This window comes from Ranitomeya imitator, chromosome 10 (assembly GCF_032444005.1).
Source record: "Ranitomeya imitator isolate aRanImi1 chromosome 10, aRanImi1.pri, whole genome shotgun sequence".
Taxonomy (NCBI): Eukaryota; Metazoa; Chordata; class Amphibia; order Anura; family Dendrobatidae; genus Ranitomeya; species Ranitomeya imitator.
Window position 1 is genome coordinate 133971935 of NC_091291.1, and position 15077 is coordinate 133987011.

Here is a 15077-nt window from a genome sequence, read left to right on the forward strand (position 1 = left end):
CGAGCTTCTACGTCACGTTTATTCCACAGCACAATAACTCCTATGATACAAAATATTTCCTAGGAAGGAGACGCTTGTAAAGTTGCATACCGACTCAAACACCTTTGTACAAGTCCTCCAATCCAAAGAGTGGAAATTACCAACGCTCCATATCTATATTTTTATATATTTATATAAAAAAAGTCATATTGCACATATGAAATTGCCGAAGAATAAACCATTCCTTATTCCTATGGTAAATCAGTCTGAGGCAGAGTGTCCTAGCTAGTCGTCGTCAGAACTTTCCGAGCTCTCGTCTTTGGCCACCTTCCAGTTGGTCCTCCGGCTTTTCCTGGCTTCCATCTCGGAGTCTTTTTTCGATTTTGCTCTCCGGTGATGTTTCCTGCTGGATTTTTCAGTCCTTCGTTCCTTATGTTCCTGTGTATCGTGATCCTCGGAGCCGCTCATCTCATTGCTGGAGGCGTCGCTGTCCTGCCCAGAGGAGGACGGCTGCTTCTTCGAGGTCTTTTTCCGAGTTTTCTTCTTGCGCTTGGATTTCTTTGCTTTCTTTTCCGCGTGGTCCGAGCTGTCGCTGTCACTCGAGGACTCTGTGCTGTCCTCCTGCTCTTTTTTCCTTTTCTTCAACTTTTTGTGTGATCGCTTCTTCTGCTTTTTCTTATGAGTTTTTTTGGATCGTTTGCGTTTATGAGATTCTTGCTCTTTCTGGCCTTTGCGTTTGGGTTTCTCGTCTCCGTTGGTTGTTCTTTTGCTTCCCCCTTCCTCTTCATCGCTGCCAAAAGAAGCACAAGTCATTACCTTTCAATACTGGTACCTGCACTGTTGATCCGCCACCCGCGATGCATCTATTGTGATTTCTGCTGCTATTTTACCCCTTGGTGAAATATTTGGTGACAATCGGTAACGTAAATTGACAAGTTGTAGATATGAAATCCACAGCTCCGCTCAATTTATGCTTTGGATTTTCTTTCTACGGTGGGTGAAGATTTCATGAAAATCTCATAAAAAAATAATTGTATCATAATCCATAGATTTCCTGGACTGGAAAACCAACTGACAGACCCGTCTTCTCCCTATACATGCAGGCAGTGAGAGACCCGTTACTCCAGAGGAGAAGCTACCAAGAACCGGGCTTTCCGACTAGTCACCTGTTCTGCTCGGTTCCCGGCGGCTTTTAAAGTATGTTTTTCCCTCAAATGCCACAACAACATTTCAGAGTCAAACATACCTGGCTGAGATCATACAATCAGTCTCTGATTCACACTGCCCCCAGAAAAAAAAAAGGAAACAAAGGGGTGACAGCACGAATGACAAATAAGCAATGGGCGGCTTATATTTGCTCCCCAATGGCGGAGATATGTCAAACTGCAATATCCCCAGTTCTTCCACTATTTACTCCTCCATAAAAGTCATAATAAACTTTAATAACTTCTTGTGTCTCCACACATACCTGTCTGTGTCGAATTCATCCGGATACAGCTCCTTGTAACCGCTATGTCCCCACCTGGAAAAAAGTATAGAATATGAAGGTTTACTGTAAGAATAAAAATGCATAAAGTTTGCGGGAAATTTTTTTTTAGATTATTCAGCATCCATAAATGATAACCTGATTGTCAATGCAACGGTTAAACCAGAAGCCACTGACAGACGTAGAGCTTGTGATATATTTCATACATGTCCACGCTGGATTATAGAGGAGAACACTCACCGGTCAGCAATGCTGGACTCACACTGGTAGTACTTCTTGGTGAGGGCTCGCACGCTCAGCGCGGCCGGTCTCGGAGTCACTTCTTCTGCAGTCGCCTTTCTCACAACTTCTTTGCCTCCTTCAGCATCAAAACCATCGGATCTCATGCGGCTCCTAACATTAAATATCACTCTGGTAGAATTACTGCACTCTCCAGACATTTCATTTTCCCAAGGTCGACCACTATAGCGCGAGTTCATGGAGCGCTTTCCTCAATACTAGACCGGACACGACACCAACTACTCCAGTTGACGAACAAGCCGACAGGAAGGATTTCTTGAGATCTATGCATGTGGATCCTCCAGTGCGGGACGATTTCAGGAGGGTGAAACATACAGGGACACGCCAGAAGCCCAAACCGCCTGGACTGATGAGGATATGCTCCCAGTGATGGGGCAAATGCAATCGTTTTTGTTTTGCTTTTATCCACAGCATAAAAAGGAATCTGTCAGCTCCAATAACAATATTCACCTACAGATATAGGGTTAATCAAATTGATCACGTTATGAAGGTGACCGGTTGCCGCTTTATTTTTAAAAACTTTATTCCTCACGGCTTTCAGTCATAGAAGCGTGCCGATGTGGCTTTAATCACCGTTCAGCTGCCGTAATCACGCCCTGGCACACTGACTGACAGCGGACTCAGCAGAGCCGCGCTTATAGCCGCCGATCACTATGTACTGAGCGGTGACTGAAGCGGCTGCACCTTTATGACTGAAAGCCGGCGGCTCCTGGTAGGAATAAAGTTCATTTTCACCCAGAAGTCGCTTTTTCAGTACAAAGTCTGTGCACCTCCATAATGCTATTAACCCTTTATTTTTCTATACACCTGTAAGTGTCAGGGTGACTTTTGAAATAGAGTTTTACTCCAGCGACTGCTGTTCCAAGTGCACTGAAGGTGGGCCCTAGATCTGACGCGCACTGTAGGGGACCCTAGATCTGACGCGCACTGTAGGGGACCCTAGATCTGACCTGCACTGTAGGGGGACCCTAGATCTGACCTGCACTGTAGGGGGACCCTAGATCTGACCTGCACTGTAGGGGGAGCCTAGATCTGACCTGCACTGTAGGGGGAGCCTAGATCTGACCTGCACTGTAGGGGGAGCCTAGATCTGACGCGCACTGTAGGGGACCCTAGATCTGACGCGCACTGTAGGAGACCCTAGATCTGACCTGCACTGTAGGGGGACCCTAGATCTGACCTGCACTGTAGGGGGAGCCTAGATCTGACACGTACTGTAGGGAGACCCTAGATCTGACACGTACTGTAGGGAGACCCTAGATCTGACGGGCACTGTAGGGAGACCCTAGATCTGACACGCACTGTAGGGAGACCCTAGATCTGACGGGCACTGTAGGGAGACCCTAGATCTGACACGCACTGTAGGGAGACCCTAGATCTGACACGCACTGTAGGGAGACCCTAGATCTGACACGCACTGTAGGGAGACCCTAGATCTGACACGTACTGTAGGGAGACCCTAGATCTGACACGTACTGTAGGGAGACCCTAGATCTGACGGGCACTGTAGGGAGACCCTAGATCTGACACGTACTGTAGGGAGACCCTAGATCTGACACGCACTGTAGGGAGACCCTAGATCTGACACGTACTGTAGGGAGACCCTAGATCTGACGGGCACTGTAGGGAGACCCTAGATCTGACACGTACTGTAGGGAGACCCTAGATCTGACGGGCACTGTAGGGAGACCCTAGATCTGACACGCACTGTAGGGAGACCCTAGATCTGACACGCACTGTAGGGGGACCCCAGATCTGACGCGCACTGTAGGGGGACCCCAGATCTGACGCGCACTGTAGGGGGACCCCAGATCTGACGTGCACTGTAGGGGGACCCCAGATCTGACACGCACTGTAGGGAGACCCTAGATCTGACACGCACTGTAGGGAGACCCTAGATCTGACGCGCACTGTAGGGGACCCTAGATCTGACGCGCACTGTAGGGAGACCCTAGATCTGACGCGCACTGTAGGGAGACCCTAGATCTGACACGCACTGTAGGGGACCCTAGATCTGACACGCACTGTAGGGAGACCCTAGATCTGACGCGCACTGTAGGGAGACCCTAGATCTGACGCGCACTGTAGGGAGACCCTAGATCTGACGCGCACTGTAGGGGACCCTAGATCTGACGCGCACTGTAGGGGACCCTAGATCTGACGCGCACTGTAGGGAGACCCTAGATCTGACGCGCACTGTAGGGGGAACCAGATCTGACACGCACTGTAGGGGGACCCAGATCTGACACGCACTGTAGGGGGACCCTAGATCTGACGCGCACTGTAGGGAGACCCCAGATCTGACACGCACTGTAGGGGACCCTAGATCTGACGCGCACTGTAGGGGGACCCTAGATCTGACGAGCTCTGTAGGGGGAGCCTAGATCTGACACACACTGTAGGGGGACCCTAGATCTGACGCGCACTGTAGGGGACCCTAGATCTGACACACACTGTAGGGGGACCCTAGATCTGACACACACTGTAGGGGGACCCTAGACCTGATGCGCACTGTAGGGGACCCTAGATCTGACCTGCACTGTAGGGCGACCCTAGATCTGACGCGCACTGTAGGGAGACCCTAGATCTGACGTGCACTGTAGGGGGACCCTAGATCTGACGTGCACTGTAGGGCGACCCCAGATCTGACGCGCACTGTAGGGGACCCTACACCTGACACACACAGTCCTCTACGGTTGACTGATGGCTCTTGGTTTGATACCACAGCAGGGCCTCGCTCACTACAGAGACCAGCCTTACATCTCGGCACTAGGTTCTGCCTCCATTGCACAAGCGAAAGGAACAGGCTCTGAAGTCAACTGCATTTCTTAAGTAATTCTGTCATTTATCTGATGAGAACATCCTTCACAAATAGTAATTACCGTGATGATGGAGGGAGACACCTACCTGTTATCATTAAACTCCTCTGGATACAGCTCTTTATAGCCATTGTGATCCCATCTGTACAGGAGAGGCACAGTCAGAACCACACACAGAAATAACAAAGTACATCTGGATGCTCAGTGAGCAAAGAGAAGATGTTTGCACCAACTCCTTGTAAACTAGTGATGCAAAGAAGTGTTCACACCTCAGTGCGGCCCTGCCCAACACTGACAGTGTCCATCTCTGACCTGTTAACGTCCGGTGAAACGCGTCTCCGCTTTGTCCTGGAATCTTCCGTCTGCTTCTCCATTTCCCGAATCTTCCACATCTCACTTTCTTCTTGGATCTAAATACATTAAACACGAAGGTAAAACACATTTTTTACGTTATCAGATCTTGTATTTTGCTGTGGTCTCACGGGTCCTAAATGGGTGCGAACAGGAGGGAGGAAAGCAAACGGGGGGTGCACTAACTAAAGATGGTGGGTAAAAAAAATACAATCCAAGGGTCCGTGTGTATACACCAAAGATGCAGCATCCAGCTGTGGGAAAATCCCTTCCTTGCAAGTCCTGCCATTCTCCTGCTGTCAGGCGAGGGTCCGGTTATGCTGCGAGCATAGCAGAGTGCACATGGGGGGGAGCAGCGAGGCCGACGAGCGCCTTATTACACAGCACAGACCGGTGATCCCGCCGCGGCACCTGGTCCTCACCTGTTCCTGCCTGCATCCAGCTCTTATCTAGGAACGCACCTGCTTCAGACACAGATTGACAACGATCGGTGGAGCATTATGTGCTGTGGACGGGATCACTCACCTTGTTATGTGCGTCTGTGTGCCGGATAACATTTCTCAGCAGAACTTTTCCAAGAGGCACTCGGGACATCCCAGAACCTAAGATGTGAAATGTAACTAGAGACGTTACATCCGTCCTGCAGCCGGACGCGTCTCCCCCACAGCACAGGGACAAGTGACCCCCACACACAAATCAAAGCCATACACAAGTCCTCTCTCCCCACATACCGGCGTCGTCGCATATCGAGGCAGGTCACGTATTCCTCCCCCACACCCATCATGTATCTGTGGCGCCCCTGAGGGTCCAGTCGCCACAGAGGTACTGCACCTCAGCCAGAGGTGTGCTGCCCCAACTTTGTGGTAAGGAGGGGACACTATACAGAACCCTGACACCAGCACCCATCACTAGACCTCCCCATGCCAGGGAGGGATTAGGTAGAAGGTGTGGGTGGAGAAGGGGACGGCGTGAAGGAGAGTAGTAGGAGAGAGTGAGGAAGTTGGAGCTGGGGACTGGAGCTCATCCCAGCACGAGAGAACAAGAGAGTGTGAAGGGAAAGAAGCTCCCAGGAGGAACAAAGGGGTCCTAGGGGCACGGGACGTGTGGAAACCACCCGTGGGGCCCGCATCCACGCTGACCATTGTCAGGTGGAGGGACCAGGTCGCAGTAGGGGACCGGCCCTGAACTAGTGGAGGAACTACAAGTCCCAGATAGAGATCCGGAGGATGTCGTGTCTGCAAGTGCAACAGCCAGTTCCACATATGTCTCGCTAAAAAGGGAGCCATAGAGGGTCAAGGTGACAGTGAGGACGTTGCCCGACAGGACCCGCGGCGACCGGATTAGGACACTGTGTGTGAGTCGCAGGGCAGGAGAGGTGGAATCCAGCGGGGTGAGTCGACCAGGAAGGGGAACACATGAAGGGGGTCCTGGATAAGTGCCCCAAGCTACTGGAGAGTTGGCTGGACCAGACCCAGAATACAAAGCACCCGGCTGAGTACCATACTCCGAGAACTGTGAGTAAAACATGAAGACTGCACCCTGCTGTGTCCTCTCAATTCTTTCCTGTGACACTTGCTCTGCACTGCTACAATCCATCAGCGATCTTACTTAACACCTTTATTTTCCCTGGGGTCTCACTCTACCCATGGAGAGCTGTAACAACTCCGCTGCGTCACCATCTGCCCAGTGGACCTGAACTGCAGCGTCGGCTTTTCCTGGCCGAACACCACGGGTGGCGTCACGAACAATCCCCTTATCCCCTATAGACTTTATTCTCATACACAGATCTACCTTTAAATATTTAACTGCACGCCCAGGACCACCGCTGCCGTGACCACCCCTTTAAGAACCGTCCGACGCGGTTCCGAGTGCCCCATGGCCCTAGCAGGCGGTGCATATCCACCCCCATATACCGGGGGCCCGTCATGTAACCCCCCCCCATATACCGGGGGCCCGTCATGTACCCCCCATATACCGGGGGCCCGTCATGTACCCCCTATATACCGGGGGCCCGTCATGTACCCCCCCATATACCGGGGGCCCGTCATGTATCCCCCATATACCGGGGGGCCGTCATGTACCCCCCCATATACCGGGGGGCCGTCATGTAAACCCCCCATATACCGGGGGCCCGTCGTGTACCCCCCCATATACCGGGGGCCCGTCGTGTACCCCCCCATATACCGGGGGCCCGTCGTGTACCCCCCCATATACCGGGGGCCCGTCGTGTACCCCCCCATATACCGGGGGCCCGTCGTGTACCCCCCCATATACCGGGGGCCCGTCGTGTACCCCCCCATATACCGGGGGCCCGTCGTGTACCCCCCCATATACCGGGGGCCCGTCGTGTACCCCCCCATATACCGGGGGCCCGTCGTGTACCCCCCCATATACCGGGGGCCCGTCATGTACCCCCCCCCATATACCGGGGGCCCGTCGTGTACCCCCCATATACCGGGGGGCCCGTCGTGTACCCCCCCATATACCGGGGGCCCGTCGTGTACCCCCCCATATACCGGGGGCCGTCGTGTACCCCCCATATACCGGGGGCCCGTCGTGTACCCCCCCATATACCGGGGACCCGTCATGTACCCCCCAATATACCGCGGGCCACTCATATACCCCCCATATACCTGGGGCCCCTCATATACCCCCCATATACCGGGGGCCCGTCGTGTACCCCCCCATATACCGGGGACCCGTCATGTACCCCTCATATACCGGGGACCCGTCATGTATCCCCCATATACCGGGGGCCCGTCATGTACCCCCCATATACCGAGGGGCCCATCATGTACCCCCCCATATACCGGGGGCCCCTCATGTACCCCCCCATATACCGGGGGCCCCTCATATACCCCCCATATACCGGGGGCCCGTCGTGTACCCCCCCCCATATACCGGGGACCCGTCATGTACCCCCCAATATACCGCGGGCCACTCATATACCCCTCATATACCGGGGGCCCGTCATGTACCCCCCATATACCGGGGGCCCGTCATGTACCCCCCATATACCGAGGGGCCCATCATGTACCCCCCCATATACCGAGGGGCCCATCGTGTACCCCCCCATATACCGCGGGCCCTCATATACCCCCCATATACCGGGGGCCCCTCATATACCCCCCATATACCGGGGGCCCGTCATGTACCCCCCATATACCGAGGGGCCCATCATGTACCCCCCCCATATACCGCGGGCCACTCATATACCCCCCCTATACCTGGGGCCCCTCATATACCCCCCATATACCGGGGGCCCGTCATGTACCCCCCCATATACCGGGGACCCGTCATGTACCCCCCCATATACAGGGGGCCCATCATGTACCCCCCCATATACTGGGGGCCCGTCATGTACCCCCCCATATACCGGGGGCCTGTTGTGTACCCCCCCATATACCGGGGGCCCATCATGTACCCCCCCATATACCGGGGGCCCATCATGTACCCCCCCATATACTGGGGGCCCGTCGTGTACCCCCCCATATACCGGGGACCCGTCGTGTACCCCCCCATATACCGGGGGCCCGTCGTGTACCCCCCCATATACCGGGGGCCCATCATGTACCCCCCCATATACCGGGGGCCCGTCGTGTACCCCCCATATACCGGGGACCCGTCGTGTACCCCCCCATATACCGGGGGCCCGTCGTGTACCCCCCCATATACCGGGGGCCCATCATGTACCCCCCCATATACCGGGGGCCCGTCGTGTACCCCCCCATATACCGGGGACCCGTCGTGTACCCCCCCATATACCGGGGGCCCGTCGTGTACCCCCCCATATACCGGGGGCCCATCATGTACCCCCCCATATACCGGGGGCCCATCATGTACCCCCCCATATACCGGGGGCCCGTCGTGTACCCCCCCATATACCGGGGGCCCGTCGTGTACCCCCCCATATACCGGGGGCCCGTCGTGTACCCCCCCATATACCGGGGGCCCATCATGTACCCCCCCATATACCGGGGGCCCGTCGTGTACCCCCCCATATACCGGGGACCCGTCGTGTACCCCCCCATATACCGGGGGCCCGTCGTGTACCCCCCCATATACCGGGGGCCCATCATGTACCCCCCCATATACCGGGGGCCCGTCGTGTACCCCCCCATATACCGGGGACCCGTCGTGTACCCCCCCATATACCGGGGGCCCGTCGTGTACCCCCCCATATACCGGGGGCCCATCATGTACCCCCCCATATACCGGGGGCCCATCATGTACCCCCCCATATACCGGGGGCCCGTCGTGTACCCCCCCATATACCGGGGGCCCGTCGTGTACCCCCCCATATACCGGGGGCCCGTCGTGTACCCCCCCATATACCGGGGGCCCGTCGTGTACCCCCCCATATACCGGGGGCCCATCATGTACCCCCCCATATACCGGGGGCCCGTCGTGTACCCCCCCATATACCGGGGGCCCGTCGTGTACCCCCCCATATACCGGGGACCCGTCGTGTACCCCCCCATATACCGGGGGCCCGTCGTGTACCCCCCCATATACCGGGGGCCCATCATGTACCCCCCCATATACCGGGGGCCCGTCGTGTACCCCCCCATATACCGGGGGCCCGTCGTGTACCCCCCCATATACCGGGGACCCGTCGTGTACCCCCCCATATACCGGGGGCCCGTCGTGTACCCCCCCATATACCGGGGGCCCGTCGTGTACCCCCCCATATACCGGGGGCCCGTCGTGTACCCCCCCATATACCGGGGGCCCGTCGTGTACCCCCCCATATACCGGGGGCCCGTCGTGTACCCCCCCATATACCGGGGGCCCGTCGTGTACCCCCCCATATACCGGGGACCCGTCGTGTACCCCCCCATATACCGGGGACCCGTCGTGTACCCCCCCATATACCGGGGACCCGTCGTGTACCCCCCATATACCGGGGACCCGTCGTGTACCCCCCATATACCGGGGGCCCGTCGTGTACCCCCACATAGCGCACACACAGCAGCCCCCATACACGTCCGCCCTGTGCTCACCCAGCAGTTACAGCCATCACCCCTCCCCGTACACAGAGCACTCCGCTCCACACCCCAGCACCGCTCAGTCCCGGTGACGTCCGCTCGGCGGCGCTGTACACAGTCACTATGACAGGGCCGCAGTCTCCCACCTCAGGCCCCCAGTGTTGGCGCTTCCCGTTCCTTCCGGAAATACCTCTCTGTTGCTGCACAGATCCGGGAGCGGAACCTGTTCTATGAAGCTCTAGTTGTAGGGGGGAATAATTGACTGCTGCACCGCGTTATAGTTTCCATAGAAACCTCAGCGGCTCTGCTTTGCCTCTCGGACTGAGCTCGTGAGTATGACTGGCCGCCTTCACACCGGCTGTAATCCGCCGCCTTCTTTCAGACAATTACACACGGCGCAGAGTTTATCCTGATAACTGGACGCAAGAAGCAAAACAAAACCGTTACCGGCTCCAACCGCGTCACGTGACCAAACGGCTGCTCTAGAGTGGCGGTCACGTGACGGCCTGATGACGTCAGCTGCAGTTTAGGCGGGAATCTGACAAGAAGGACGTGGCGCTTTTCCTCAAAGATCTTCCATATAGCACAGAAATGTTACCAGAGGCGAAGTGTAAAATAGAGCCCCAGAGCCCCCCGCTAGGTCCGCTGTATAGGAGCCCCCTGCTAGGTCCGCTGTATAGGAGCCCCCCCGCTAGGTCCGCTGTATTGGAGCCCCCGAGCCCCCCTCTAGGTCCGCTGTATAGGAGCTCCAGAGCCCCCCGCTAGGTCCGCTGTATAGGAGCCCCAGAGCCCCCCGCTAGGTCCGCTGTATAGGAGCCCCCTGCTAGGTCCGCTGTATAGGAGCCCCCTGCTAGGTCCGCTGTATAGGAGCCCCCTGCTAGGTCCGCTGTATAGGAGCCCCCCCGCTAGGTCCGCTGTATTGGAGCCCCCGAGCCCCCCTCTAGGTCCGCTGTATTGGAGCCCCCGAGCCCCCCTCTAGGTCCGCTGTATAGGAGCTCCAGAGCCCCCCGCTAGGTCCGCTGTATAGGAGCTCCAGAGCCCCCCGCTAGGTCCGCTGTATAGGAGCCCCAGAGCCCCCCGCTAGGTCCGCTGTATAGGAGCCCCCTGCTAGGTCCGCTGTATAGGAGCCCCAGAGCCCCCCGCTAGGTCCGCTGTATTGGAGCCCCCGAGCCCCCCTCTAGGTCCGCTGTATAGGAGCTCCAGAGCCCCCCGCTAGGTCCGCTGTATAGGAGCTCCAGAGCCCCCCGCTAGGTCCGCTGTATAGGAGCCCCAGAGCCCCCCGCTAGGTCCGCTGTATAGGAGCCCCAGAGCCCCCCGCTAGGTCCGCTGTATAGGAGCCCCAGAGCCCCCCGCTAGGTCCGCTGTATAGGAGCCCCAGAGCCCCCCGCTAGGTCCGCTGTATAGGAGCCCCAGAGCCCCCCGCTAGGTCCGCTGTATAGGAGCCCCAGTAGCCCCCCGCTAGGTCCGCTGTATAGGAGCCCCAGAGCCCCCCGCTAGGTCCGCTGTATAGGAGCCCCAGAGCCCCCCGCTAGGTCCGCTGTATAGGAGCCCCAGAGCCCCCCGCTAGGTCCGCTGTATAGGAGCCCCAGAGCCCCCCCGCAAGGTCCACTGTATAGGAGCCCCCCGCTAGGTCCGCTGTATAAGAGCCCCCCGCTATGTCCGCTGTATAGGAGCCCCAGAGCCCCCCCGCAAGGTCCACTGTATAGGAGCCCCAGAGCCCCCCGCTATGTCTGCTGTATAGGAGCCCCAGAGCCCCCCGCCAGGTCCGCTGTATAGGAGCCCCAGAGCCCCCCCGCAAGGTCCGCTGTATAGGAGCCCCAGAGCCCCCTGCTATGTCCGCTGTATAGAAGCCCCAGAGCCCCCCGTTAGGTCTGCTGTATATGAGCCCCAGAGCCCCCCGCTAGGTCTGCTGTATAGGAGCCCCAGAGCCCCCTGCTATGTCCGCTGTATAGGAGCCCCAGAGCCCCCTGCTAGGTCCACTGTATAGGGGCCCCAGAGCCTCCCGCTAGGTCCGCTGTATAGGAGCGCCAGAGCTCCCCCCTAGGTCTGCTGTATAGGAGCCCCAGATCCCCCCGCTAGGTCTGCTGTATAGGAGCCCCAGAGCCCCCCGCTAGGTCCGTTGTATAGGAGCCCCCTGCTAGGTCCTCTGTATAGGAGCTCCAGAGCCCCCTGCTAGGTCCGCTGTATTGGAGCCCAAGAGCCCCCCTCTAGGTCCGCTGTATAGGAGCCCCAGAGCCCCCTGCTAGGTCCGCTGTATAGGAGCCCCCTGCTAGGTCCGCTGTATAGGAGCTCCAGAGCCCACTGCTAGGTCCGCTGTATAGGAGCCCAAGAGCCCCCCTCTAGGTCCGCTGTATAGGAGCCCCAGAGCCCCCTGCTAGGTCCGCTGTATAGGAGCCCCAGAGCCCACTGCTAGGTCTGCTGTATAGGAGCCCCAGAGCCCCCCGCTAGGTCCGCTGTATAAGAGCCCCCCCGCTATGTCCGCTGTATAGGGGCCCGAGAGCCCCCCGCTAGGTCCGCTGTATAGGAGCCCCAGAGCCCCCCCGCTAGGTCCGCTGTATAGGAGCCCCAGAGCCCCCCGCTAGGTCCGCTGTATAGGAGCCCCAGAGCCCCCCCGCAAGGTCCGCTGTATAGGAGCCCCAGAGCCCCCCGCAAGGTCCGCTGTATAGGAGCCCCAGAGCCCCCCGTTAGGTCTGCTGTATAGGAGCCCCAGAGCCCCCCGCTAGGTCTGCTGTATAGGAGCCCCAGAGCCCCCTGCTATGTCCGCTGTATTGGAGCCCCAGAGCCCCCTGCTAGGTCCACTGTATAGGGGCCCCAGAGCCCCCCGCTAGGTCCGCTGTATAGGAGCGCCAGAGCTCCCCCCTAGGTCTGCTGTATAGGAGCCCCAGAGCCCCCCGCTAGGTCCGTTGTATAGGAGCCCCCTGCTAGGTCCGCTGTATAGGAGCCCCCTGCTAGGTCCGCTGTATAGGAGCTCCAGAGCCCACTGCTAGGTCCGCTGTATAGGAGCCCTAGAGCCCCCTGCTAGGTCCGCTGTATTGGAGCCCAAGAGCCCCCCTCTAGGTCCGCTGTATAGGAGCCCCAGAGCCCCCTGCTAGGTCCGCTGTATAGGAGCCCCCTGCTAGGTCCGCTGTATAGGAGCTCCAGAGCCCACTGCTAGGTCCGCTGTATAGGAGCCCAAGAGCCCCCTGCTAGGTCCGCTGTATAGGAGCTCCAGAGCCCACTGCTAGGTCCGCTGTATAGGAGCCCTAGAGCCCCCTGCTAGGTCCGCTGTATTGGAGCCCAAGAGCCCCCCTCTAGGTCCGCTGTATAGGAGCCCCAGAGCCCCCTGCTAGGTCCGCTGTATAGGAGCCCCCTGCTAGGTCCGCTGTATAGGAGCTCCAGAGCCCACTGCTAGGTCCGCTGTATAGGAGCCCAAGAGCCCCCTGCTAGGTCCGCTGTATAGGAGCCCCAGAGCCCCCTGCTAGGTCCGCTGTATAGGAGCCCCAGAGCCCCCTGCTAGGTCCGCTGTATAGGAGCCCCAGAGCCCCCTGCTAGGTCCGCTGTATAGGAGCCCCAGAGCCCCCTGCTAGGTCCGCTGAATAGGAGCCCCAGAGCCCCCTGCTAGGTCCGCTGTATAGGAGCCCCCTGCTAGGTCCGCTGTATAGGAGCCCCAGAGCCCACTGCTAGGTCCGCTGTATAGGATGGCTGTGAGGGTATGTGGGCTAATTGGGAATCTGTATTGGCCGACTGTAGAGCTGATTGACACCTCGGCTCCAACTGAGCTGTCTGATGCTTGAGGGCATCCTTGTGCCAAGTGTACCCGTCCTCTCTTACCTAGTCATTCACACAGGGGTCCTGAACTGTATTACTATGGTGCAAAAAATTGAATGTGATCGTATTGCTGACCAGTTTACTGCTAGCAAAAGTGAATTTATTCCATAAAGGGTCAGTGAACATGCCATATTACAGGTGGTCTGCTTGGTCCCATAGCCTCTAAGAGAGCAGCTACAAAATCCACCATCTTTCCCCAGGATTCGGTGGTCGCTTATTAACATTTGGTACGTGCTGGTTGTTTACCGTGCCAATGGCACACAAGGGCTGTGACAATTAGATGGGTTTCTAATAATGTTGAGCGAATGTGCTCACACAAGGTGTTATCCAAATTTGCTTGGGTGCTAACTAGTGATGAGCGAGTGTTGCTCGGGTGATCTCTGAGTATTTGTTAGTGCTCGGAGATTTAGTTTTCCTTGCCGCAGCTGGATGATTTGCGGCTACTAGACAGCTTGATTACATGTGGGGATTCCCTAGCAACCAGGCAACCCCACATGTACTCAGGCTGGCTAGCAGCCGTAAATCATCCAGCTGTGGCAAGGAAAACTAAATCTCCAAGCAGTCACAAATACTCGGGAGACCACCCGAGCAACGAGTACACCCGCTCATCACTAGTGCTAACAGTTCCCCGCTAACTTGAATGCTATGATTGACTTGCCCCGGCTGCATGTCTCAGAGCTGTTTGACAGCCGCAACACATGCAGGGCTAAGTGCCGCGAGATATACAACCTCGGTGTCTCAAACATAGTATTCGAGCACGCCGAAGATACTCTTAGCACCCGAGCATACTCAGATAACACTTTATCCAAGCATTTTAGCTCAACACTAGTTTTAACCATTTTCTGCCACCTTTTCAGAATACTGTCCAGAACTTAGGATAGGTTATCCGCATCAGATAGTTGGGAGTATACCGTAATTACCGGGACATCATTCTACAGTAATGCATTTCAGCTCCTATTGAAGTGAATATAATCCGACATGCGGTATCTGAGAGCGATGTTGTCTCTGATGTCAGACCCCCTCTGACCTGCTATGACCTATTCTAAAGATTGGCCATCAGTCCTGGACAACACACACTGATTTCTCATGGGTAGGACGCATTCAGATGTCCGAGATGGGATTGCAGTACAGAGCCTGACCTCGGGTCAAACGTGACCCACGGCCAATCCGTGCATTGCTGTCTGTTCTAAGACCAATTTATACAGACATCTCAATGCTCCCTTGGCATTATTCTGCAGCCGTAATCCTCCTCAGGGTATGTACTTTAAATATTTACAGCAGAAATTTCTGCACCAAAATCTCATTAGCAGGAAAAAGGCTGTGTAAAATACCCGTCTTTTATACCCG

At 56.8% G+C, this 15077-nt stretch overlaps 2 protein-coding genes across 4 annotated transcripts in view; one reads left to right on the forward strand and one right to left on the reverse strand.

Moving 5' to 3' along the window:
• NKAPD1 (NKAP domain containing 1) lies at positions 1 to 10127 on the reverse strand. 3 transcript variants are annotated; one of them, XM_069741968.1, is made up of 7 exons: positions 10070 to 10127; positions 5461 to 5537; positions 4897 to 4994; positions 4673 to 4726; positions 1706 to 1858; positions 1448 to 1501; positions 1 to 769 (listed from the first exon to the last, which is right to left on the reverse strand). In XM_069741968.1, the coding sequence occupies exons 2-7, from the start codon at positions 5527 to 5529 to the stop codon at positions 265 to 267; spliced, it is 933 nt and encodes a 310-aa protein (XP_069598069.1). In that variant the 5' UTR covers positions 5530 to 5537; positions 10070 to 10127; the 3' UTR covers positions 1 to 264. The 3 variants fall into 3 exon arrangements, with proteins under 3 accessions (XP_069598069.1, XP_069598071.1, XP_069598070.1); XM_069741970.1 differs by having other exon boundaries at positions 9992 to 10106; XM_069741969.1 differs by having other exon boundaries at positions 9939 to 10100.
• Positions 10114 to 15077, forward strand: part of PIH1D2 (PIH1 domain containing 2) — a 26472-nt gene continuing 21508 nt past the window's right edge. Inside the window, exon 1 of the mRNA XM_069741967.1 lies at positions 10114 to 10252. The gene's annotated coding sequence lies outside the window, so the exon portion shown is untranslated. The remainder of the gene's footprint in view (positions 10253 to 15077) is intronic.